Genomic DNA, 27,703 nt, shown 5'->3' with positions numbered 1-27,703 from the left:
GAGCAGACACGTCATCACGGTGTCATTTGGAGATACTCACGGCCCCGGGGGCAGGAGGTTGGGGGGTGACATCAAAGACCAGGAAGCCAAGACTTGATGCTCAAACACGGAATCAGGCCAAAAAGCAGAGGGGCCTCAGAGAGCCTCACTTGATGAGGAGGAGGTGCTGGGTGGGCCCTGAGTCTGGGTGCCAACAAGGCAAACCTGAAAGGCCAGCAGGAGAGGGAACCCCACCGCTACAGGCATCCCTGAAATGTGACGGCAGAGACGCTTACTCAGATATTGCAATGGAAAGGATTGCTTTGAGTAAAAAATCTAAAGGATCCAAAGGAGTGAGAGAGTTTAAATATACCTGTTCACCAAGTGCTGGACGTAATTCAGCCTCATGGGGATGCCTCTTTGACACTGGCTTGTTTTCCAATGACCCCTCACCAAGTCTGTAAAAATGCATCTAAGCAATCACATGACTTCCCTCCAGTTCTTGGGTATCTCTTCCTTCAGAATAAAGCTGGAATAAAAATTCGCTTTTCCCAGTTATGTTCATGCCACGTGTACATTGGTTTCAATGAGATAAGGACCACGCTCAGGCCCCTTGGAGGTGTCTTGCAACTGAAAACTGACATTTCGAGAAGTCTCACCTGTGCAGATGAGCTGAGCGCTGCTCTGTGCTGGGGAGGGAGGGGTACCTGCTTGGGGGGCATTCCGTCAGGGAGGCCGATCTAGGGAGAAACCAGATCGCTGAGACGGGAATCAGGTGTGAGGAGTGGTGCTGAGTGACTGCTAGAAACAGGCATTTAGATGTGAATAAGTAAATAAAGAAGATAATCCCAGACTGGTCAGAGGTTTAAAGAACACAAACAGAAAGTAAAGGAGGAGTAGGCAGGGAAGACTCCTTGGAGGAGGTGACGTTTAAGCTGATATTTGCAGGATAAAAGGGACCAGAGAAGGAGTGAAGGGAAAAGCATTCCTGGCAGAGGGGACGTTAAGTGCAAAGGCTCTGGGGAGAAGGAAGGAGCTTGCCGTGTGCAAATGAAAGGAGGCCAGGGTGGGGCACAAGAGGATTGGGGGAAGAAGGAAAAAGAACCAGGTTTTGCAGGGAGGGGCACCTTTGATTTTTTTCTCAAGTCTCTTGGGAAGCAATTGAAGAGTCTTAAGCAGAAGAATGACAGGATCCAGAAGCACTGAGGAAGGCAGTTCAGAGGCTGAAATTAAGGTGGGGGAGGGAGGTAGCAGTGGAGCGGGCAGACACCCACAGTTCCGGAGATATTTTGGACACAGAGTCCCGATGGGCATGGGGGAAGGTAGAGAAGGGCTCCACTTTTATTTCCAGATGCGGGGCTTGACTGCGCAGTTCACTGACATGGCAAAGCCCTGGAGAACACGAAGCTGGGGCGTAGGAATTAGGAACTCTGTTCCGACCTGCATCTAGACGCCACGTGGAGAGGCTGTATTGACAAGTGGATCCTGAACCTGGAGCTGGGAGAAGTGTGGGGTGGACGTGTCTGTTGGTTTTCCAGAAATAGGACAAGAGGACATCACCTAGAGAGAACGTTAGAGGTCACACTGAAGAAGTGGAGGGGGACACAAAGGGAGGGAGAAGAAGTTAGGAGACAGAAGGAAAACCAGGAGTGTGGCCCTCAGAAGTCAGGAGAAGAGAGTGTCTTGTGAAGAGGGTGGGCAATCAACTTCAGATGCTGCAGAAACACTGAACAGGATGACAGAGAACCACCTCTGTGGTTGTGCGTATCTGCAGAATCATTCTCAGCCAATGCATGGTAGCTCGTTGTCCTGTGGACATACCATAACTCACGTACCCAGTCCTTCATCTGATAACCGCCTTGCTTCTTTCCAACACTTCATTTTTATAAAACAGCACTGCAACGAAAACCCTGTGTGTGCCTCCTTTTTACGTTTGATCACATATTTCCCCAGGATCAGTTTCCAGACATGGAACTTGAAAAAGCAAAGGAAAGCTATAACCTAGAATTTCTGCATAGACCATCCTCCAGCAACCTTTTCTTGAAGCCAAAATTACTCCCTCAATTAACTAATTAAATTCTACAGCTAAAGAGGAACCTAGAAATCAAGTTCCCTTGCTTTTTAACTGAAAGTTACTAAAATAAAGAAAACAGAGGAAGTATTCAAAGTATCAGAAGTTCAAGGTACATTCCAGAAGGTTTCATTATTTTTCTTTCTTTCTTTCTCTTGACCATTTTCCCACTCATTCATGCTAATCCTTCCTGCTAGCACTTTCCCTGCCCAAGGTGTCTGTCTCTCTCCCCCTCTGTCCCTCCCTCCTCCTCTCCCCTCCCTCCTCCTCTCCTCTCCCCCCCAACTCTTCTTCCTTTCCCTCTCTGTCTCCCTCTCTCTACACATGCCTTGCTCTGATGTGCTTAACAATCCCTTGGTTGCCCTTATCAGTTCCTCTAGTTTTCCCTTTGTAACTGTATCTGAATAGTTTTAGTGAATGATTAAGCTGTGGTGAGATTTATACACATACCCCTATATTCAGCAACATTATAGAAGGCTTGCTGGGTTCAAAATATTCTTTGGGGTGAGCGAATAACAGAGAAGAGGGAGCATTTTCCTTTGAAGTAGGGGAGGAAGAGAAAGATCCTGAAAACCTGGATACAGCCTAGGAAATGTCTGCAGACCAGGAAGTATGTGGAACTTGTTTGCACGTCTGCCTCATGCTTGCCGTGCTTGGCAGGTTGAGCTGCCATTCACATCACACATGTGTCTGAGAGGACCTGGAGTATGGCACATCTGTCTAGGGCAGCTTCTGTTAACTGACCATTCTTGGTTTGTCCACAGGTGGGAGTCTTTAGTCCTCGTGCTGATGTATCTCATCTACATTGTCATAATGAAGTAAGTAAAATACTTTCTTAGTTTCTCTCCCAAAACTCTTTCCTACACTCAGCGTTATGTGATAATGTGGACAGAGGAACAGGGGACAGGGCAGGTACCTGTCATCAGAGGCTCACTTGTCTCCCTGGGCAGCCTGCTAGGAATCAATGCAATCTCGACTTATAGCAAAAGCATAGACCCTTCCAGCCCAAATGTATGATAGAATCAAAGCTTCATGGTTTCATTTGAGAAATCTCTCAAACCCTTGCCCCTCTTCAAGACCTGGCAGCCTAGCTTTTAGCTGTTTTTTCGCTCACTTTCATAACAAGAAAGGAGATAAAGCTCAATGTGTTATGTTTCCATATAGGTGGAGGGAAGATGGGACCAGAGCTGGATAAGAGATAACTAAAACCATGGATCAAATATCTACAGACTTCCATTATTCGTATTGTATTAGTCAGCTATTGCCGCTTAACAAATGACCACAAAACTTAATGGCTTAAAACCACAAATGTGTATTATCTCGTACAGTTTCTGAGAGTTAAGCATCCAGGAGCAGTTGAACTGGAGGGTGCTAGCTCAGGGGCTCTCATGGGATTATAGGTAAGAGGTTGTCCAGGGCGGCTGTCATCCGTTTGGGGCTCCGAGACGGCCCACTCCCGTTGCTGGTGAGTAGGTGCTGGTCGTTGGCTGGAGGCCCCAGTTCCTCACCACGTGGGCTTCTCTTCAGGGCCACTCTACTGTCCCCACACCTGGGAGTTGGCTTCCAACAGAGCAGGGGATTCAAGAGAGAGCAGGAAGGACCCAGCAACACCTCTTATGATCTGGTCTCACAAGTCACACACCATCACTACTGCCGTGTTCTGTTTATTAGAAACGAGTCACTCAGTCCAGTCCTCACTCAACTGGTCTACTTTGCCTTTTGAAGAGAGGAGTGTCACAGAATGTGTGGATGTAATTTAAAACCACCACATCATGCCTTCTTGTTCCCCTTGGAGTCTGGACAGCTTACCACCTGTATCAGGAGTTATGTTGCTGATGTTTCCCATACTCTAGTGTAAAATGTAAGCACCGTGGTTGGAAGCTGCCAGTTCATCTTTTTGCTGAGTGCCATGGAGATGAGGAGCTTGTCAGTGGTGCAGAGATATTCTGTGCTGCAGATTCCTGCCCCACGGGAGCTGCTCCTTTTGCTCTAAGTTAGTCCATACTCTCCCCAGCCTATGTGACTGCAGGAGTGACCACCTTCCCTAGGACACAGGGCAGTAGACCGCTCTCAGAAACTGCCCATTTGGACCCGTCGGGTGGCAGTCTGCAATTGACATGTCAAGTTTTCCTTGCTGTTGAGGCCTGACAAAGATTAATTCTGGTGGCCAAGAGCCCGTTGGGAGAAATCAGTGTGGCCATTGACAAACGTCACAGGAACAGTGAAGGTAGGAGCTGGCTTGACTGACAGCCAGGGTGGGCTGTAAGCCATCTGCTGCCATTCCGCTCAATATAGCACCCAGTTTCCACCTCAGGAGCTGTCCCACAGTCAGTGTGGACCCAGTCACTGGGTCGTGTGACTGGAAGAGGACATTTCTACTGATAGAATAGAACCTTACCCAAACTTATCCTGGTGTGGAGTTACCATGAGGTAGCAAACAAAGAAAGCAGATACTTTCACCGCAAATCACCTTCCATTTAAGCATCCCAATACATCAGATCCCATGAAAACCAGAGTTGGCCCAAAAGTTTTCCACAGTTTCTAGATTCCAAGGAAAAGCCTTTAAAGATGGAAGGAACCAACTTGCTCCTCTTTCTCTCAAAGAGCAAAACTACTGCGGAATTGGTGCCCCAATCGGGAAGCCTCAACAATAGACGTCTTCTTTCAGCATTTTTTATTTCACCTTTTTTTTTTTTTTTTTTTTTTTTTACATTTTGATGCTTTGAGACCCCAAAGAGTCAAGAGCTCTCATATTCCCTTTTGAAAAGGTGGATCCGTCAATTATTCCAGAGAATTGACTGAGTGTCTGCTATAAGCCCAAGGTGGATCTAGGGTTTTAAATCTGAATTTAGATGAAAGCATGTGTCATACCGAATTCACCAGGGGCTACACGGAATAAGGAGGTCTTCAAAAAGTGGTTTTCATCTAAAAAGAAGGAAGATTGAGGAATTTTGCTAGCGTGCATTCTGTGACCACAGTACCCCTCTACTGAGCCATCGTAATGCCCGTGAGTTGCCGGCGGGGCACGTGGACATAAAGATAACACAGTGAACAGTCTCCCTACCCCAAACCATGCCCAGTGTGAAAGCTAATGAGGTGTGTTTCTGCTGATGCTTCAGCTTTACCAACCTCCCAGCTGTTCAGACCAGCAGGATACAAATAGACCGGGGAAAGGCAGCTACTGTGCTCGTGGAATTTTCTGCATAAATTCTAGTCCTAAGTTCTAAATTGAAATCTCTGCTCTTTAGCCATCCCGCTCCATAATCAGAGGCTTTAATCACTGGGTTTTATAAAAGCTGATTTATAAAATTGCATGCTTCATAATAAAATAGCTTCAGGGTGCAAGCACAAAATTTAAAACATTCAATTAAAAATATAAAACAGAGCAGCAGCCGTTAAAAACAGCATGTATTAGAATCATCAGCTGCCTCCTGGGTAGATGGCTTTAAAATGACGTTAAACATTCTGTCTGAAGGTCAAAAAGCAATTCCAGTTTGGCCCAACAGGTAGAAACCTTACGGGAGCCTGAGGCATACCCGGCCTCAGCGAGGGTTGATTTCTGTACTGCTGGGTCACTTCTCTGGGGTTTGGTCCCCAGATGAGGCAGTGTGGTCTGGTGGTTAAGATCAAGTGCTTCCTGTGCAGCCCCGGCCATGGGACCTGGGCCAGGTGATTCAGTCATTTTGAATCTCAGTTTCTGCTTCTAAAAACAGAATGAACAATGCTTCCTACCTGAAAGGGTGTTTGTAGGACGGAACATGATGGAAGAGTTAAGTAATTAACCAATATCTGCTTCCAAGAAAGCGCTTATAATAATACGATACCTAGTATTATTATCCTATTATCCAAATCCAAATAAATGTATAACACACAGTTGCTAACTTTTAAAGCAAACACCCAGGCGAGTCAGTATTTCTGTGGGGAAAGTGGATTCTGAGTCAAGATGCCAGAAACACCACATCTCCCCTAGAGCCCCATCAGGAGGGGAGAGAAAGAAAGTGGGGAGGCCTTTCCATTAAGAAGAATATTGACCGTGCAAGGCAGTCAGCAGAATAGCATGACACACCCCGCGTGCTTGCCAGGAGCCCTACAACCATCAACTAGCTTCCTCCACTCACACCCCCAGCCGTTTCCCTCTCCCCACGTGACCTGAAGCCCCAGACATCATGTCAGTTCACCTACCCAAACGTCAGTGCATGTCTCTTAAAGGACTCATTTTTCACCTAACCACCATGATCACAACTAAAAGAACGCTAATGCTTTGATATGAGTAGGTATCCAGTCAGTGTTCAGATTGTCAATGGTCTCAGAAATATCATTTTTATAGTTTTATTTTCATCTCATAAATGTCATAAATATTTTAAAAACCAGTGAGTTTCCTAGGATTCCTCTATGGGAGTCTTCTAATACCAGCGATAAAGGGACCAGGACATTTACCTGCCAAAACATCCTAGGAACTTGACTAAGCTTCCTCCCTTCCAACACACATGGAAGAAGCACTGCACAATGTTTCGATTCTTTTTCACTCAATCGTTCTGGAGAATCATAGCCCAGAGTTTTTTCATAAAGCCAAGGGCGCAGCAGACCTGGAATTATGGCACAACAGTGACAGACATTCCCAGGCTCCCAGCCTATGACCTCAGGAAACCAAAGGCAGACAGAGACCTCGACAGCCAGCCCGCCTGTACACGTGGACCGTGATACGCAGCCCGGGGTAGCAGCAGAGACGGACGTGACGCCTTGACCTTCCTCCACCAAGCATGCCCCTGACAGCAAAGGCCCTGGGGACCTGGCCCAGAGGAGGGAGACCTTGCCCATCCCTCTGAGTCTCACAACAGCCCTTCCACGCACAGACCCCGAGTAAGGGAACTCAATCCCAGAGGTCCCCCCGCTGACCTGGAAGACTCTGCAGAGAAAGCAGTGTGTCCCTATGTATCTATGTGATGTTGGCTTTATTTTCACTTAACCGTATATTCTCAAGTTGGGACATGGGCAGGTTGTATATTCTGGGGGAAACAGGATGATAACATAATCTAATAACTTAAGGCACAGGGTCTGCCACAGGCGTCCAGGCTCGGGGAGCTGCGGGGAGCTGGGAGCCGGGGAGGCAGGTACGGCCGTGCTGATGGGCTCTTTCCGCACATGGCCGTGTCCAGATACAACGCCTGCATTCACCAGTGCTTCGAGAGGAGGACCAAGGGTGCGGGAAACATGGTCAACGGCTTGGCCAACAACGCTGAACTCGACGACAGCAGCAACTGCGACGCCACCGTGGTGCTACTCAAGAGAGGTAACCCCGGGGGGCTGCGTCCCCCCGCCAGGCCCCAGAGGGTGTGCCTGCCCCCGGGGAGGCCTCCCTCCCTCCCTCGCTGCATTGGGCAGGGAGCAGGTTCATCCTGGTGATGGGCAACCTCCGAAAGCCAGTGGAAGTTCTTGGACCAAACATGCTGGGGGTGATACAGGGCAAGTGGGGCGATGGTAAAGGAGAGGAGGCCGTGGGTGTCAGGGTGCTGACTCTGTCACATTCTGACTGAGTGACCATGAAGCAAGTTATTTAACCCCACTGAGCCTCAATTTTCTCTTCTGCAAAATGAGGGTAACTTTTGTAACAAGTTAAGGAGATAAAGTCTGCAGAATACTCCATTAATTAGAGTTGTTATTAGCGTATTATTATATCCAAATTCACTTTCAGGCTACATTACCTCAGTTTCCGAGCTGCAAAATGACAGAGAAAATTACCCTTTTTTTCCCCAAAGTAATGCTTACACTCAATAGATGCTTATTAAGCAGCTGATATACAAAGAGATAATACAGTGCTCTCTAATAATTTTCTTTCTTCGAGGAACATGGAAAATTATCATTTATGTTTGCCTAGAATGCGTTTCATTTTTCATTTAATTTCTTTTTAACTTTCCCCTTGAAATGTGTGGGTTTATTTCTTCTCAGTCCCATTTTGTTTGCTTTTCAGGCAAAACAAAAGAAATAAGAAAATCTATAGATTATTCTCAAATACATATCTAAGTTTGAAATCTGTGGGTAATTATTAGAAATTGAAAATCAATTATTTGATATACTTTTCTCACTAATTATATGCATGGTGAACAAAAGACTTATGAGTATTCAGTGCCATGCCACATAAGGATTTCATTTAGTTTCTTCTCTTCAGGGTAGTTCATAACCATGAAAGGAATACTCTTAGGGAACCAAAGAGAGCTACCTATTATTAGTCAGTGTTTCCAGAGATCATTTCATGGTTTAGTGGCCTGGAGAAAAGGAGTGAGGCCTTGGCCAGGTACCCGTGAGCTGTGTGCTCGTATTGCAGCATCCACTGAGAGGGGCTTGGGCCATGGCGGAAGTTATTTTCAGGCCTGCCAGCAGATCCTGACGCAAGATTTGCCCTAAGCCCCCTCTGGACTCGAGCCCAGCTCCCCACCCCTAGTCCCCGGTCAGCCCTGCTCACAGGCTGGGCTGCAGCAACGTGGGTATCCCCCCACCATGTCCTCCACCTGGACTAATGTCAATTCTGCAGCTTTTAACAGCTCAGAATGAGCACTGGTGACATTTGAAGGGCATAAAGTGCTACGAAAGACTATTGGGGTCTTTCCTATGCCCCAGATATGAGCAGCAGGAAAAGAATCCTTTGAGGACAAAGGGGGATTCTCTTATGTTATCACTTATTTTCACCATGTTAGTGAAGGACTCTTAAATTGTTTCAGGTCATTTCAAAGAGGTATTGATGAGCCCTGTAGAAAGCAGATTTTAACTCTTCTTCAAATTTTGATCATGACAACCCTTCCAGGATGGATGAATAGTTGGATGGATGGTTGGATGGGTGGTTGGAAGGAAGGAGGGGGGAAGGGAGGAAGGAAGTGGGGGAGGGAGGGAGGGAGGCAGGGAGGGAAGGAGGAAGGATAGATGGGTAGGTGGGAGGATAGATGAATGGATGGATGGGTGGATGGATGGATGGACGGATGGATGGATGGTTGATTGGATGGTGGATGGATGATTGGATGGATGGATGGATAGATGAATGGTCAGCTGGATGGATGGATGGATGGATGGATGATTGGATGGATGGATGGATGGATGGATGATTGGATGGATGGATGGATGGATGGATGATTGGATGGATGGATGGATAGATGAATGGTCAGATGGGTGGACGAATGGATGGGTGGATGATTGGATGGATGGATGGATGGATGGATGATTGGATGGATGGATGAGTGATTGGATGGATGAAAAGGAAGAAGAAGGAAAGGAGGGAGGGAAGGAAGATAGAAGAGAGAGAGCAGGAAAGAAAGGAATGGAAGGAAGGTGAATGAATACCTCTTTCCTGCTCCTAGCCTCAATGTTATTTTTATTTTATGTTTTTAATTTTCCCAGCCAATTTCCACCGCAAAGCGTCAGTGATCATGGTAGACGAGCTGCTGTCGGCCTACCCACACCAGCTTTCTTTCTCTGAGGCTGGTCTTCGAATCATGATCACCAGCCACTTTCCCCCCAAGACTCGACTCTCCATGGCCAGTCGCATGTTGATCAATGAGGTATCTGGGAAAGCACAGTCCATCTGCCGTGGACGGGGTGGGAAACTGGGAAGGGGAGAAAGTTTCCTGGTCTGAATGTAGAAGCACCTACCTCAGTGTTTCACACAATAATATCCCGCAGCCATTTCCCAACATCTTTGCTCTCTGGACCAGCTGTTCATCTTGGTCCTTGCTCTTCCCTCCACATGTCCAGAGACGTGGTCCAGCTCCCAGTTATACAGAAAAACTCTTGTATCCCTTCTACCTACCTTCTTCTTTTTATCTTCCATCTGAATAAAGCTCTCCGATGTGAATGCACAGAAGTAGTTGCTAAATCAAGGTTACCCTAGTTTAAAGTAATGCAGAGTCTCTGACCTGAATTTTCCTGGGTGTTCCTTTCTCCAGATGGCAGCCTTATTGATACAGTAATCCAAACACATGTGTATGGCTTTCTCACATATGGCCCGAGGAAATCCTACAATCTGGAGGAGAACATTAATACCCCAGCACACAGGGAATCAAGAGCCCTGATAGGAAAGCAGTGCCCATCTGAGACATGGGAATTCTCCTCTAAAGGGATTTGCAAGTTCCAGTGGGTCATAAAGATTAATCCTTCTTCCCAGAGTTGGTTATTACTTTGAGGAGTCCCTTAGAACTTCTCTGCAGAGTCTTCTGGAAGCACCTCCTTGCCAGCTGACTGGGAAACATCCCAATAGCTGGTGTTCTGGGTGTGAGGATTTGCAGCCCCTCTGGCCGTATTAGAACGTGCCTTTCTTTTTCCAGAGACAAAGACTGATAAACAGCAGGGCTTATGCCAATGGGGAATCCGAGGTGGCCATCAAAATCCCGATCAAGCACACGGTGGAGAATGGGATGGGGCCCAGCAGCGCCCTGGACAGAGGCGTGAACGGGACTCGGGGGGACGACGTTGTTGCTGAGGCCGGCAATGAGACGGAGAATGAGAACGAAGACAATGAGAACGACGAGAACGAGGAGGAGGAGGACGAGGAGGACGAGGAAGGGCCATACACGCCGTTTGACCCCCCCTGTAAGAGGTCCCACGTCTGGGCTGGGCTGGGGTCTGGAGCTATTTTGAGGCCACTGAGTTGATGCCCTTGACTTGGGTGACCTTTCTCATATTAAATTCAAGGAAATATCTCTGTATGACGTAGAAATATTTACATTAATTTTTACAGCAGATAAGACTCTACTGTAGGGGGTCCAAAGATGACCAAGATGGTGACACTCGGTCATGGGTTGAAATGTGGGCATTTCAAGGAGGCTCTCTCTCAGCTGTTCCTCGAGGCCCCCTGGAGCTAAGGAGGAAAGCCCGTGACCCTGTTGGCCAGGCATGTGGTGCTGGGGGGAGAAGGGCTTCACCCACCCCGTTGTGGTTGGTGGGAGGCTGTCCTGGCAAAGCCAGCCCTGGGGGGCCAGCAGCCCTCCCAGGCGGCCTTTGCTCTTCCCTCATCCCCGTTCAGGCCCCACCTGTCCCAGGACCTGCTATTTCCAGGGTCGGCACCCCAGGGGATGCACACCTGGGTAGAAAGTGCCTAAATCACACCGCGGGGCTGGCCCACGGAATCTCCCAGCTCCTTAACGGGTGGAGGCACAGGCGGAGGCTGGTAAAGCTTTCAGGACCCCGGCCACCAGGGCAGTGTCCTTCTCCCCCGACTGCTGCCTCCAACAAAGACCTGGCTGTTCCCGCAGCCTTGTCCCCCAGCCCTACCCATTAGGAGAACGGGCGGACCAAACCCAAAGAATTCTGCTAGACCTTCCAGAAGTTTCTGGTTGTTTCAAGAAAGAGTGCGATGGTCCAATTCGCACTCATTGCCAAGTGTGTGAAGCTTAATTAGCCTGTGTGTCTTCTCTGAGGTGCTGGGATGGATGGGGGCTGTAGGTTTTCAGGTGGGAGTGCTGGTTCCACGTGAAAGACCGTTTAATGGTGAGACGTGGGCACAGGGTAGCAGAGTCGCGTGTTACTTTTGGATGCAGGGTCCTTCTGTGCCCCTCTTTGTGTCCAGGGACAGCAGGCAAAGCTCAGGGGGGCGCCGGGACCCTCTCAGGGCTCCTGAGATCTCAGCCTGGTCAAGGGCTGACCAAAACTAACTAGAAAATACCCACCCAGATTCCTAGACCCCAAACTCCAAAATCGCCCACCCAGAGTTAAATCATTACTTGTTAATAGGTTATCTTGCTAGAAAACACTATCCTGTCTCTTTATCCTTTTTTCCACCTTTGGTAACATTTCTTGGCAACCTTCCTATCGCCCAGGACAAACACGTGTTAAGGATGAAATGACCAGACCCCCAGCTCCTCCTTCGTAAGGCCTTGTGTTCATTTTCTATTGCTTTGTAACAAATGAGAACAAGCCTTGCAGCTTAAACCGGTTGGTTTGCTCGGGTTCTGGGGGTCAGAAGTCCGGCGTGGCCTGGCTGGGTGTTCCGAGGCTCACAGGGCCGTGATGGAGTGGGGTGGGCAGGGCTGTGGTCCCTCCTAGAGGCCCCGGCACACTCGGGTGTCTGGCAGGAGTGGGTTCCTGGTGGTTGCAGGGCTGAGTCTGTCTCCTCCTCGTGGCTGTCACCGGGGCTGCCCCCTGCCCCAAGGCCACCACCCTCTGTTCCCGTGGCCCCTCGTCTAGCAAACCAACACCGTGTGTTGTGTCTGGTCCTCCCCACACTCCCCTCTAGCCTCCCCTTCTGCTTCCGAGGGCTCCCGTGATGGATCATGACCTGCCCGTCTGGAGGTCAGCTCTGCCCTAGAGCCTAGCACAGTTAGGGCTGGTGGTTCATCCTTCCCGCAGGCTGTGAAAATTGGGGCACAGACCTTGGGGGCCACACCTGGAATTCCGCCTCCCCCAGCCCTTGTTTTTAGAGTTCACCATCAGCAACCCGCAACCAAGCTCCAGGAATGCTGACTTGGCTAAAGTCTTACCCTGACGAAGGAAGCCGTGAGACCAGTTGATGAGTTTGTAAGTGGCTGGCGCTGTGTTGGCCCCGGAGCCCAGGAGCCCACGTGCACCCCTCCAGGAAAACATCAGAGCCACGTGTGTGAGAGCAGACAGCCCTCATCACTCAGTGGGACAGAAGGGCCCCCTTTGGGTCACGTGTTCCCTATTTCTCACCTGGACGAGGTACATCCCAGACCTAACTGTGAGGTTTCGGGGTATCTTGAACCCCTGCTCCCCACCCTTGCCCCTGGGATTAGGATGCCTCGAATGGAGGCTCCGGGTGAGTGTCCGGCCAGGCCTTCCCCTGGGCAGGGCCGCTTCGTCGCAGTGGTGAGTGGGTGGAGGCCCCCAGGCCAGCAGAGGGCCCTTGAGGGTCCTCTCAGGCCAAGTTCCTTCGGCCTGAAAAAGGCCCCTCCACTGGGTGAGGATGTGTTTCCCTCCCACGGGAATCCTGCAGGGGCCTGGGTTCCCTGTGTTTCTGCCACCAGGGCTTGACTAGAGTGTGTATAATTAACAAGTAAGTAACTGTGTGGGAGTGTGTAAACAGACGAATATATAGGACATGTGTGTATGTGTGTGTATGTGCATATATGTACTCTGTGCACATGTGTGATTGATTTAATGTGTGCATGTAACATGGTTTCTATATACTGTGTACATTTAATATAGTGTATATTAATACACAAATATTTACACATATTTAACATATTGTATATTATATAATATATACACCTATATTAACACATGTTTATGTGCATATAACATACATATAGGTTGCATACATGTATTTATTATATATACCTATGCATAGTATATGTATCTATATGTCTACACACATATAAAGTGTACTTATATTCTTACCTCTTATGAGAAGAAAGCCTTCTAACTACTGACTGACAGAAAGGGAAACAGTTACATGTGTATGGAGGTAAATGCACTTCCCTGGAGCACAAACTGAAACAAAATACACCAAAATATTAGTATGCTTATCCTAGGTGAAATTATTTTTTGTTTTCTCTATATATCTTCCATTTTAACACAATGTGCATTTTTATTGCCTAGATCATTAGAACAAATGTATATACTTAGTTCTAGGTCTGCAATACTGAGCGATGACTTTTCCTCCATCTAACAGTATTAAGCTTCCTAAAAAGCTTGATGAGGCCTGTAACTCAGTATGGTCTCAACTGGTCTCAAAGCAGTGACCATTTCATAATACATAAAAATACTGAATCACTATGTTGTGCACCTGCAACTAATGTCATACTGTATGTTAATTATAACTCAATAAAAATAAAAATTAATAAAAGTTTTAAAATACATTTTTAAAGGACTGTAACTTGGGAACAAGTTCTCTGCTTTTTAGGAAGCGTGATGCTCAAAGGGGTACCGTGTGCTGAGTCCTAAGCTCATGCCCTTGCTTCGTCCCCTGACTCTCTGGCTGATTTTGAAAACATCACATAATCGCTGTGACATCAGGTTCAGGTGCACGGAGTGTTGTTTTTTTAATTCACTGCTGTGTCCTCAACACCTAGAGCAGTGCCAGCACAGAGCGGTGTAGTGGGCGTTCAATAAATATTTGTTAAATGAATGAATAGACCTACCCACCACGAGCCGGGGGAGGCTGTATTTAGACCACATGACAGTGGAACAAAAGATGGAAAAATGTCCAGAAATACTGGCTGAAAGAAGAAGGGATACAATTTTGACCCCTTTGTTCGGAAATGGGAATTTAGACTGGCTAAAATATGGACGATCCTTATCTGAACGCTCCTGCTGCTTAAAATCACTTAAAAAGCACATTTCTGCATCACTTGGTTTGTTTGAGGAGTTACATTTGTTATATTACATTTAAAGGTTCGTTGCAGATGGTACTCTGAATTTCTGCTTTGTTGTTTGTCAGAGTGGAGCTGTAAGGTAAAGAAAGCATATCATTTTTAACGATAGTGAAAACCGTTTTCTAGATATAATGCCCTTCCAGTGTCCAGTCAGAATTTTTAAAGCAGCTGAGAGAAAAAAACTCCGAACTCACTAGTGTGAACTTAACACTGCTTGCAACTTTCCCTCACAAATATCATTTGCTAAGCTCTTGCCGTCATAGTTCTGACCTCGTTTTCTTCTCTTTTTTATTTCCTGAAGAATGACAGAGCCAGATTGAAGTCATTTCTCTCCCCATTCTTGTGTTTCTTTGTTACTTTGATTGGGTGTGTATTTTAAATGAACCAAGTCTCTCTCTCTCTCTCTGTCTCTGTCTGTCTGTCTGTCTCTCCCTCCCCCTGGGAGGGCATCAGGAGGACCGGGAGGTCAGTGAGGGGATGCCGAGGGCCCCAGCTGGATCCATCCCTTATCACCACAGTGCAGGGTTTAGGAATGTGCGGAATTCCAGGAGGCATTTGGGATCCAAGGATCTGGACGTGTTCTGGATGGTGCAGCGTTGGAAAGCCCCTCACAGAAAACTCCCAGACAGCCTCGTTGCTTTGTAATCCAGCCAGACACAGCCAGTGTTCTCATTGTTCACTCGCCACCTCCAAACCTTAAATCTAACCAGATGCATAGCAGCTAATGGAGAGAGACTCCTCCTTTCTTACAAATGTGTTCTCTTTGCTTTATTGTGCACCTGTAAGTGGGATGCCCTTAGATTCTCAAAAACAAATAGTTTCCTTTGGTCCATCTGATTAGATTGTTCATAGTTATATCATTACTGTTGATACTAATATGTGTGGAGCATGTGATGTGTACCCTGCACTGTTCGTGGCATCAAAACAGAGTGGGGAGCAAGCTAGAGAAAACACTCGTTCTTAAAGAGTTGATATTCTAGTTTGGGGGCAACTGAAAATAGTGAGGAAACAAATAAACCTGTTAATTTCAAATAGAAGACATTTGCTATGAAGCAAATAAATGCAGGTGATGGGAAAGCAAGGAGTGGGGTGGGAGGGGATCTCAGACTGGGTGATCTGAGGGGTCTGGTGACATTTGTGCTGGGAGGTCACCTGCTCAACAGGACAGACACAGCCACAAACTCTATCCAGAGGGAACCACAAATGCAAAGTCCCTGAGGCAGAAGGAGGCTTGGAGCCAGGGGAGTGTGTAAGTAGGGAGAGTGGCAGACAGGAGCCAAACCAGTCAATGATTTGCCTTGTGGGAAGATGTGGTTTTACTCTGAGGGCACTGGAAGCCAGTGGAAGGTTCTAGAACAGTTTGCTTTCTGAGACTCTGGCTGTCAGTGGCACGCAGATGGAGGTGGGGCAGGTGAGGGAGCTGGGAGTCCCCTTAGGAAGCCAGGTCTTCAGCCAGGTCATAGATGGAGGACCTGGTCCAGGGAGAGGCCATGGGGATAGGGAGATGCAGACAGATCGAGTTCCCTGGGCAGGTGGCCAGGGTTGAGGTGGGGAACGAAAGAATGGGGAGTCAGGAAAGATTCTGAGGGTTTTGAGTCCAGTAACGTGCAAACTTATGTTGCCCCAACCCCTATCCTAATAGTTCATTTAATTCTGCCGGCAACCCTCAAGCTCAGTGTTTCTGCGTCCACATTTTACAGATGAGGAAACTGAGGCTTAGGGAATTTAAGTAACTGAGGCACTCGACTCTGGTAAAACGGGGACTGGACCCAGCACTGTCTGATGAGAAAGCCCCCATCTCCCCCTAGAGACCACCCTGCCGTCTAGGGAGACCAGGGGCCAAAAGTGGCGTTGTGTAACTTTACTCTGCAGTTTTCCTCTTAAATAGTTTTAGGAAACTGTTTGGAGACTGGTAAGAGATGTATGAATAAGTGCTGGATGCTAGCATAAAATTATAAAATAAATTGTAAAATTATAAAATAAATTTTATTCATACTATTCAAAATGTAATTTTAAAAATACCTCCTTAACTCTGGAGGGAATATAAAATGGAATAATCATTTTAGAAAACAGTTTAGCATTTTCTTACAAAGTTAAATAAACACCCACCCTATGACTCAGCAATTCTACTCCTGGCTCTTTGCCCAAGAGAAATGGAAACACGCCCACAAAAATACTCCTACAACTCCCGGCCTCTTTCCTTGTAATACCTGAAAACTGGCAACAACCCAAATCCCATCCACAGAAGAATGGATAAACAAATCGTGGTGTATTCACAGGATGGGACACTACAGAACAATTAGGAATGAATTACTGACACATGAATGAAACTCAGAAAACATTATGTTGAATAAAAGAAGGTAGACACACAAAAAAAGTACTATATGATTTCATTTATTTGAAGCTGGAGAACAGGAAAAACTAATCTATGGTGGTAGGGGGGTGGGATGTTGACCAGAAGGATGCACACAGAGAACTTTCTGGAAGATGGAGATCTTGATATTTCTTTTTAGAGAGGAGTTAGCACTTAAGCAGGATGGTAATAATGGCCAAAGGAGAACTACTGTGTTTTTCAAATCTGAGGCTACAAGAACTCGTGGTAATGTCACCAAAATAAGCATTTATGGGTGTCTCTGATACTCAGCACTCAGGCAGCACTCAGAGATGGTAGGATCAGGTCATCACTGACAGATCCATCATCTTGTCCATGGCAGTAAGTAGTTAGAGCCAGGAAGCAATTATGGATTTGCAAATCCATAGCAGCTTGGGATGCAGACACTCAAGCGGTGTTTTGACAACCTTGAGAGCTTTCAGATGGACTTTCAAGATTTCGGCAAGTTGACAGAGGATGTTGATCAATTCCACTAGGTGGCGCTGTGCCCGCTGACGCCTTAGAATCTGGGAAGATGTAGCTGCCTATCCACCGGGAGAAGGACCCAGAGGCAGCTGGCGGTTTCTACCTCCCCTCCCCCACCTCTACCCAGACCCCTCACTCTCCCCCCACCCCGTTTGTATCCTGAGAATCCTCCTCATCCTTTCCCACCTGGCTCCAGTTGCCTGACTAGCAGGTGGCAGTGGATAACTTTTTATTCCGTTTGGTTTTGTTGCTGGTGGAAAGCCATCTGAGTCTACCGGGAAAAGAGCAACATGGTCAGGCTTATTTCACAGGCCTTCCGTTAGGATGTAAATGTCCGGGGACAGCCGTGCAGAGGGCGGAGCAGAGAAATGTAGCTCGCTGACTTTTTTTTTTTTTTTCTTTTTGCCTTTGTTGTTTTCCCAGCTGGCAAACTGGAAACAGTGAAATGGGCGTTCACCTGGCCCCTGAGCTTTGTCTTGTACTTCACTGTCCCCAACTGCAACAAGCCCCGCTGGGAGAAGTGGTTTATGGTGACCTTCGCTTCCTCCACACTGTGGATCGCAGCCTTCTCCTACATGATGGTGTGGATGGTGAGTCCAGGACCCCGTGCAGTGCCAGATCTCTTCAGAGAGAAATACTCTTAACCAGAGGGGAGTAGGGGCAGGGATTTCAGCCCAGTAACTGTATCAGTCAGCTATCGCTGCAACACACCGTGTAACAACCAGTCCTAAATTCTGTGGTTTAGAATCACAAGACTTTATGCTCCTGCTCACATGTCGACAGGGAGACCATAGAGTAACTGATCTTAGTGGGCACTGGCTAAGCAGTCTGCTTCCAGCTCCAGCATGGTTACCTTTGATTCAGGCAGCAGGTGGGGTTCATGTCTACTCCGTGTGTGTGCTCATTTTCTTTGGACCAGTGGCTACCTGGGGAATGTCTTCTCACGGTGGATCATTGGAATGCAGGAGGGCAAGGGCAAACACAGGTGCCTCCCAGGCCCTTGGCTTGAGACTTCCACCCACCCTCCATCAGCCAAGCCCGACATCCATGGAGTGGGGGAAATATACTCCACCCGCTCTAGTGGGAAGACCAGCAGGGTCACAGGCAGCCAGCGTGGAGGAAGGGTGGGAGGCATGGGGGGGCTGACAATCCCATCCATCATAGTCACTCCTCATCTCAGCTCAGTTTCTTCAACCAGAAAATGAAGTCATTGGACCAGGTGAATGCTCAAGGGTCCCTTCTGAAGCTGAAACAATGATTCAAGGATTGGCATGAATTGAGGGACCATTGCTCAAAAGAGCCTCTGCCCCAAAGCCATTCCAGGAAACCCAGCCACCCAGAGTGCACTTCCCATCTATGACTCTGGTTTCTAACTGAGGAGTGAACCTAATTCATTAGAATTGGAGTTGGGCAGAAATTAAAAGCCATGACAAAATTATGTGCATATAATCATGCTTGAGCATCAGGTAGAGATGCAGTATAAATTCTGGAGAATTAAACTCAAGAGCTAAAAAAAGGTTCTGAAAAGATTATTTTGGAGGTAATAACAAATGTGTAAACCTGACACAATTAACTCATAATTATCCCGTGCCTTCAACATCACAGACAAACAGATAATTTTTTTTCAACCCAAGTCTTATAGCCAGGGGTTTCTCCTTCATCCTGTGTTCACTGACGTTTTTATTTGACACATTCATTGGGTGCCAGGTTTGGGGAATAGCATTGGTGTCCCTGAACTCCAGGTGGCCCAGTGGTTTTCTCTGAAGTCCACTAACACGCAAAGTAGCCGAGGGATCCTAGGTTCACCCTCCTTCTGTTTGCCTCCTTCCTCTTTGGGGGAGGTTCTGAGAAGCCCTGAGAAATGGCCAGGAGTAAGCGGGAAACCAGGAGAAGCCCCTGAGACCTGGTCCAGCCACCCAGAGAATCACTTCCCCCAAACGTCAGCCTCAGCCGTAACCATGGTAACCACAGTAACAGCGGGGCAGGGGGAGCGGCCCCTTCCCAGGCCAAGCCCCATGGAGCCAAACCAATTCCTGCAGAGACCCCGCTGAGGGTGAGAAAGGAAAAACAAGCGTTAGCCAGGACGCTTGCAGCTCCATTTCACAAAAGGCTCCAGAACAGCCAGAAGAAACACTGTGTTTCTGCTCTCACTTTCCTCCCTGGAGAGGGGAAAGCAGAGAACCTGAGGCCACTCCAAATTCAGTTCAGCACTGTTTGAAAAGGACCAAGCCAGGCATCCCTACGGATTTAACTAACATCCCCCAAACCTTTGGACGGGGAGGGAGTGAGGCCAGGCTCCAGCGCAGGGGTCCCAGAGGAGCTGGGAGGAGTGGGCTACTTACCACAGCCCATTTACATTTCTTGTAATTTTACGGAAAGTGAGGGAGGGCGCGTGGCATCCCACAGTGACCTCGTCGGTTCAGCTCCTGCACGTTATCCTCTCCTGAAGCCAGCGGACCCGGGATGGGTCTCTTTCCACCTTCTCACTTTTGCCACTTGCCCCTCCTCACGCCTTCTCACCCACTGCTTTCCTCCTAGTTTGCCCATCTGGAAACTGGGGGCCAGAATGGGCTCATTTAATGGGATGGAAGCACTGCCTCCCCGTCAGCTGTTCTTCCTCCAGCTAAACCCCTCCTGTGTAAATAGAGGTGCTGCCAGTGCCCACGGGCGCAGCCTGAATGCCCGGGTGGGAATGTCCCCCCACCCCGGGCCACTCCCCAGTGCGTGGACCTTGGGCAATGCCTCCGTGTCCTCGTGTGAAGAATGGAGATAAGCACCTACTCCCTGGGGTTGTGGTGAGAATTAAATAAGTTAAAGCCCACGAACATCACTCAGCACTAACAAAAGTGCCTGAGTACTAGATAAACGTAAGCCACTGTGGAGCAGAGGATGACGTGGGCAGAGATGACGTCCCCAGGCTTTCAGCAAGAGAGGAAAGGAATCAGCCGCTTAGGGCTTTTCCTACAAGGCTGGATGGTGTAAGTCAGCCCCTTCCCAGCTCCTGTAAAGTCTCATTATGTAGCCAGCATGGGACGTGGACGCTTGCGTTCCCAGCACAGCATGGCAGCCATCTGTTCTGGATTTCCCAGGAACATCCTGAGTTCAGATACTGTCCCTATATTGCCTTTTCCCAGAAACCCTGTTTCTCCGCTCTCAGGCCGCCTGCCTCACCCAAAGGAACAAGTAAGAGAGGCCAGTCTTTGGTTGGAGAGCATGGGCTCCGTAACTGCACCCCGGTCCCCTGCCAGCAGCCCCGTCTGCGCCCTGAGATGTTCCTCGCCCTCTGTCTTGATACAGAGAGCAGACGTGGCCCCCAGAGAGACCGCCCAGATTGCAGACTTTTCAGCTTTTTGCTGGGAGGGTCTGCGGGCAGGTGGGGCTGGTGCCAGCCCTCAGCTCTCCTCTTCCCGCCTCTCCCAGGTCACGATCATCGGGTACACACTGGGGATTCCTGACGTCATCATGGGGATCACCTTCCTGGCAGCCGGAACCAGCGTGCCCGACTGCATGGCCAGCCTCATTGTGGCCAGACAAGGTGGGACCCCGAATGGGGCGGGGCTGGGAAAGGAAGGCAGGACTTCCTACTTGGGGGACGGGGGGAGGTCACAGGGCAATTACCGGGGCACCAAATCCCAGCAGGGAAGGAGCACTGGGCCACTTCAGTGCCATGCTGGTCAAAAGGCTTCCTGGCATCAGAATAACAAGGAAACAAGCCAGCAGATCCGCCCTCGAGGAAGGCAGAGAGGCTTCCTAGGTCGCACCCACATCCTCTCTGGAGGTTGTATTACTTCTATTATTAAAAATAGTAATAAAGACAATGGTGGCTAACCTTTGCTGAGTGCCACAACTGAGCAGAGCAATTTAAGCACATGATCTTACTTAACAACTCTGTGAGTTGGGGACAATCATATATGCATTTTATGGATGAGGAAACTGAGGCTTCAAGAGGACAGACCTAAGGTTTACCCACTGCAGAACCCCTCAAAGTGCCAGGTGCCAGAGGTCACTCTTCAGTGTATGACAGACCCTTCCTCCCTCAAAACCAAGATCACAGTTTACCTGCCCCGCCCTAGGTGGCTGCCGCCCAGGTGGCCGTGCACCTCCCAGCCCCCACTCTAATTTATGTGCCTGATTTGTGCGGGAGGAGATTGGTTTTCAGCAAACGCAACCTGTGGCTCCCAGTCTTAGCACAGTGCCCTCCACTGGTCCTTGTGAAATTCTGCTGGTTACATTATTTTCCTTAATGTTGCTCAGTTATTTAGAAGAAGAATTGGATACAGCGTAGAGCAGATGAGTGATGACACTGAACCATGGGTTCAGTGAACCGTGGGTCGGTGAACTCAGGAGCCCTTTATAGACTGCTGAGTTTATTCCTTTCTATAGGATGCTTCAGAATTTTTGGAACCATAGTTGGTTTTCAAATTACATTTAACCGATGAGCATATCTGAAGTAAAGCTCAGCAGTTCAATAGAATGTATATTTCATTCTGTTCTATTGAACAAATGCACACAAAAAAAGAAAATGCGTATTCAATAGACTATTTTACAATCTGTATCATCCTACAGTGATGGATGGCCTGGGAGAGACCCGGGCACGTGGGTCTCTGGCTGTCAGACCAGGGGCTTGAGAGAGTCCTTGGGGGCCGGGGTACCCCCCAGGGACCACCTCCCTCACTCAGGTAATCTCTTGTCCTCGCAGGCATGGGGGACATGGCCGTGTCCAACTCCATCGGGAGCAATGTTTTTGACATCCTCATTGGCCTCGGGCTCCCCTGGGCCCTGCAGACCCTGGCTGTGGATTACGGATCCTATGTAAGTGGTTTTTCCGCTTTTCGTGGCCTCGGCCACTGTGACTGTGTCTCAGGGCAAAGGAGGTGTGGAAACACTCACATGGAGGGGAAAACAAATTCTCCTGGCCAGGTCCTCATGAGGTCAGGCTTATGTGGGAACTTCCAGGACTTGAGAGCAGAGCCGGTAGGCGGTTTTTGGGGAGGGCCAGATAGTAGATATTTTAGGCTTTGCCACCCGGACGGTCTCTGTCACAGTTGTCATCAGCTCTGTTGTGGTGGCCTGAGGCAGCCACGGATGATGGCAAGTGGATGAGCGTGGCTGTTTCAGTCCAACTTTATGTATAGAAACTGAAATGTGAATTTCATATAATTTTCACACGTCATGATACATTATGATTCTTTCGAATCTTTTCAACCAATGAAAAACGTAAAAACCCTTCTTAACTCATGGGCTGTGCAAAAACAGCCGGGGGGCCAGGTTTGGCCCATGGGATTTGTTTGGCATGCAAAATATTTTTATTCATGAAGGAAGGGCACAAAATACCCAATACTGTCTCTGCCAGGGACCTGGCAACAGTCAGACCCCACAGTGATGGCCCCCGCGCTCCTTCTCAAGGCTAAGCCGACTGTGACTCCAGGTGGATTTGCAGGTGGGGGACACGGGCGGTCCAGGTAGATTTCAGGGCTCTTTCCCAGCTTCCCAAAGTGTCCCTCCTCTGCTCATGGGCACTTCTCTCCCAGACACTGTCCAAAGGTGGAGGGAGAAACTGCAGTTAGAGATTTCTCTCTGTATCTGGAAGAAAACAGTATTATTTATGCCTCTGAAGTTTTCACATCCAACCCAGTGTCAGGTGCTTCGCTAAATGTGTTACTGAGCATTGCTTCAGTCTATCTGTGTAATGTGTTGTCAGTAAGTGTATTTTCTGAAGAAAATATGGTGGCTCATTTTATCAGATGATGGTTATCTCCGAGTTGCTTCACTCATGGCTGTTTCAGGTAGGGAAGGTGTGTCCGGTGATGAAATTGAAATCCATGCAGAAAGACCACACGTTTTTGGTTCATTTGAAGCTACCTGTTGGCAGAGAGGTTTCACCAGAGGGTAAAAGATAAGCACAAGAAGTTGGAAGGAAGCAGAACATGTCCTAAGGAGCCAAGATCTCTTCTCTGCTGTCTATGAAATTGCGGGATGACGTGGTGAGAGAGGACGCATTACATTACCTGGGGGGTCTGGGAAGGCTCCTTACAAGAGGTGACTGTGAGTTGAAGTCTGAATAACTAGAGAGAGACAGCCATGGGAAAATTGGGGCAGGGCAGAGCAAAAGCATTGCAGGCAGAAGGAACAGCCCGTGCAAAGGCCCTGAGGCAACAGTGCACTTGGCCTGTTGGAGAGAAGGAAGGGGTTCAGGGTAAGTGGAGCAGAGTGAGCCTGGGGGCTCGTGGCCTGAGATGCACTTGTGGGACAGGCAGGCCCAGATCATGTAGGTGCTCGTTTGACAGTTAATAAAAAATGACAACATTCAAACTGACGAAGTACATGGATTTACAAAATGATGTTTTTGATGACTTTTATGAGAGATTCCGCAGCATGAGTTTTTTTTTTTTTAACTGTGTGGGGTTTTTTTTAATTATTTATTTATTTACTTTTTTTTGGCTGTGTTGGGTCTTCGTTTCTGTGCGAGGGCTTTCTGCAGTTGTGGCGAGCGGGGGCCACTCCTCATCGCGGTGCGCGGGCCTCTCACCGTCGCGGCCTCTCTTGTTGCGGAGCACAGGCTCCAGACGCGCAGGCTCAGTAGTTGTGGCTCACGGGCCTAGTTGCTCCGCGGCATGTGGGATCTTCCCAGACCAGGGCTCGAACCTGTGTCCCCTGAATTGGCAGGCAGACTCTCAACCACTGCGCCACCAGGGAAGCCCTTAACTGTGTTTTAATTGATCTTTCTGTAATTACCAGAGAGACTGAGTATTCTTTTTTACATGTATTGGCCTTTCGGGTTCTTCTTTAGGATAATTATCTCTTTATGCCCTTTACCCAATTTTCCATTAGAGGTTAATGTTTTTTTTTGTGGATGAGTTGATTTTTTTTTCATTTTTTTCCCTTAGTAAATTTTTTTTAAATTTCTTTTATTGAAGTATAGTTGATTTACAATGTTCTATTAGTTTCTGGTGTACAGCAAAGTGATTCAGTTGTACATATATATACATTCTTTTTCATGTTCTTTTCCGTTATGGTTTATCACAGGATATTGAATATAGTTACCTATGCTATACATTAGGACCTTGTTGTTTATCCATCCTATATATAATAGTTTGTATCTGCTAATCCCAAACTCCCACTCCATCCCAACCCCATTCTCCCTCCCCCTTGGCAACCACAAGTCTGTCCTCTATGTCTGTGAGTCTGTTTCTGTTTCATAGATATGTTCATTTGTGTCATATTTTAGATTCCACGTATAAATGATATCATATGGTATTTGTCTTTCTCTGTCTGACTTACTTCGCTTAGTATGATGGTCTCTAGGTCCATCCATGTTGCTGCAAATGGCATCATTTCATTCTTTTTAATGGCTGAGTAGTATTTCATTGTATGTATGTACCACATCTTCTTATCCATTCATCTGTCGATGGACAGATGTCCATTGGGTTACTTTCATGTCTTGTCTATTGTAAATAGTGCTGCATGAACATAGGGGTGCATGTATCTTTTTGAATTAGAGTTTTGTCTGGGTATATGCCCAGGAGTGAGTTTTAATCCTGGGCCCTAAGCCCAGGAAGAAGGACCACTTAGCCTAGGCTGACTGTAAGGTAAACAGATGCCCACCAGAGGCCAGCCCTTCCATGATCCCCCATCAGTGCTCCCGAAACACCATGCCCCCCTGACCACCTGCTGTCTCGGATATTGCACAGAGCTGAGCTAGCACCCTGCAGACTCACAGCCCCTGAAGGTGCCCTGCGCTTCCCCTGCTGGAGTCTTTCCTCCTGCAGACCCTGACTCAGATGCACACACTCCCCGTCACTCTTCCCATTTGAAATGATGTTCCGCCCTCCAGGTCTGTCGCAAAGCCCACTTCATTCAGGACTCCTGCCTGGACCCCACCACCCCCCACCGCCGCCAAATGGGATCTCTCTCCACAGCCTTTATTTCTACCTCAGTCACGGCTCGTCCTAATTCTGTGAACTTGCTTCATCTTATCACATGTTAAGTGGCATGTAAGAGAGACACTGAAGAAATGTCATCCAGGTTGGCCCCTGAAGGAGCATCATCTATTGGGTGGTCACAGGATTCCAGATAATCTTCCCAAGATTCCTAAGAGTGCCATTGTTGTCAGTCAGAATCTGATGAATGGACTCACAGCAACCAAATTCACAAGAGTTTGATGTATATGCTAGAATGCCGGCAGACGGTACCAACACAGCCAAGTGCCAGATAGAAAGCATACTTATTCCCAATGACTTGCGCTCTGTTTTCCTGGAGAAAGACCTTATGGGGGAGGTATCTGGGGAGCCCCATGACCACCTTCAAGTTCACTGACTCACCAGGAGTACTCATGGGACTCCACAGCAGGTCATAGTCGCAGCTAAGGTTTATTAGCGCAAAGGGTTTAGAGTAAAAGCCACAGGCAAATAAGATGCATCAGGAGACGTCCAGAGAGGTCAGGTGCAGGCCTCCAAGTCCTGCCTCACTACGGGGCCACGTGCAGGAGATGGAGTCTGAGGCTCTCTGGAGGTCTGGTCAGGTAGACACACTCCTGCAACATGCACAGCCGTGATCACAGAACTCAGAATCTCAGCACAGACACCAGGTACACCTCATAAAGCTTGCCGAACATTCTGCCAAGCTGGTCCAGTATGCCCCATCGCTTCCAGTGTACACACCAACATCGTCAGTCAGTGACATAAAGAACATTCCAAGGGCCACGTTCTCATCGGCCTGAGAGTTCTAGGCTCCGCTGGAGGCAAGCAGGATTGAATAACCAGACCTGCTGCACTGATACCTTCCCCACGGGAGGTCAAGTTAGAATTTTATTTCTCAGAATAAGCATTGCTACTACTCTATTACAAATAACCACAAAATCTCTCTGGGGTAGCCCGACAAAGGTTTATTTCTTGCTCAAAATCCGCTGCAGATGTTTCTATCCTGGTAGCTCCTGTGGACGCTTCAAGCAGAAGCTCAGGGATTGAGGCTTATTCCATCAGGTGGTTCTACCATCTTGGAGTCCTTCTCCAGCGGCTACTCAGAAAACCGAGAGGGCAAGGGCACGGAGGATGGTGCAGATCGGTTCTGGATGAGGCCTGGAAGTGGTCCATGTCCCGGCTGCCCCGACCCACTGTCCAGATAAGTCATACGTTCCCGTCTAGCTATAAGGGAGCTCCAGGTCATTAGTTGAGCTGTGTACCCAGGAAGGAGTGGAGACGCAGATGAGTTCTGCGGTCCGGGGTGTCCGGTTGAGAGTGGAGTCCAAACAGGAGGGATTTGCTGGATAACCTTCTACTGGGGCTGCTGAGCTGCTGCCATCCGAGCGTCCACCCATATCGTAGGGCCTGTCTCTCTGCCGCCCCGAGCTGCCCCCTCCACTCCAGCCATGCTGAGCGCACTGACTAACCGTGCCTCTGAGCTCCTTTCCCTGGGTCCCGTGTGGACCACCTCCCTTCTGGTTAACACATCTTTTCTGTACTAAATCTGAGAACAGTATTTTCCACTGTGTTTACACTCTCATTAAAGCCTCGCTGCTTCCTTTCAATACAAGTCACCTTGATTCTGTTTTGCCATTCCTAAAATAACCTCTCGGGTTTTTCCTACAGTCCACGAATCTGAACTTTACTTTTTTCTTCCTTTTCTCTGATTATAAAAATAGCTCATGGTCTTCATAGAAAATTAGAGGAACTTTAATTAGAGAAATTCTAATCAGAGAAAACTCTAGAGCAGTGCCTGCCCAACAGAACTTTCTGCGGTGATGAAAATGTTCTAGCTGTACTGTGGGATATAGTAGCCACTAGCCCCGGGAGACATTTAAGCACTTGAAATGTGGCTGGAACAAGTGAAGGCCTGAATTTTTTAATTTTTATTTTATTTTAATGAATTTAAATTTGTATAGCTACATGACTTGTGGCTGCCCCATGAGACGCTGCAGCTTTAGAGGATGAAATAAAAACCATATAGTGCAACCCAGAGATATCAACTGTTAACATTTCTGCATAGTCTTCTCTTCCTAGGCTGGTTGACATAGCTGATGTCACGCTACACAATTTTGCACATTGCTTTTTAAAATACTTCTTCTTACACACAGCAAACATATTTTCCTTAAAAATCTCATTAAAGACATCATTATTAGGCAGTTTGATATCCTCGTTATGCCAAAATTTACTTAATCATCCTGCTGCGGTTGGACACGGATGCTGCTTCAAGGTTTTCACTGTTATAACTAATGATGCCACAGACATCTTAGCACATCAATCTTATAGAGTTTAAAGAGCTACAGAAATTAACCACAAAACTGTATTTACATTTGAGGCTATCTCTTTTGATTATTTTCCCAGAGTTGGAATTGCTATAGAGAAGACGAACGTTTTGGAGCTCTTTATACATGCCTCGTTAGTTTTCAGAACGACAATGTTCATTTCATTTTATTTTATCCTAATCTCATTCCCGCAATTTAGGGGCAGCTTCATGGCACCCGCATATTCTTTTCTTTTTTTT

The 27,703-nt window shown here is 47.8% G+C and overlaps 1 protein-coding gene across 4 annotated transcripts in view; it reads left to right on the top strand.

The window, feature by feature from the left end:
• SLC24A3 (solute carrier family 24 member 3) overlaps positions 1–27,703 on the top strand; it is a 465,640-nt gene that overhangs the window by 420,051 nt on the left and 17,886 nt on the right. For 2 of the 4 annotated variants that reach the window (XM_082431656.1, XM_082431657.1), the window contains exons 9-15: positions 2,815–2,868; positions 7,207–7,340; positions 9,437–9,597; positions 10,360–10,624; positions 17,645–17,811; positions 20,642–20,756; positions 21,921–22,033. In XM_082431656.1, the coding sequence (XP_082287782.1) occupies positions 2,815–2,868; positions 7,207–7,340; positions 9,437–9,597; positions 10,360–10,624; positions 17,645–17,811; positions 20,642–20,756; positions 21,921–22,033 (1,009 nt within the window). Of the gene's footprint in view, positions 1–2,814; positions 2,869–7,206; positions 7,341–9,436; positions 9,598–10,359; positions 10,625–17,644; positions 17,812–20,641; positions 20,757–21,920; positions 22,034–27,543; positions 27,696–27,703 lie in introns of those variants that run through there. The other 2 variants (XM_082431658.1, XM_082431659.1) reach the window with 2 other exon arrangements.

The sequence above is a fragment of the Balaenoptera physalus genome (genome assembly GCF_965194825.1).
Source record: "Balaenoptera physalus genome assembly, chromosome: 16".
Lineage (NCBI taxonomy): Eukaryota > Metazoa > Chordata > Mammalia > Artiodactyla > Balaenopteridae > Balaenoptera > Balaenoptera physalus.
This window is presented reverse-complemented; position numbering and strand designations above follow the sequence as displayed.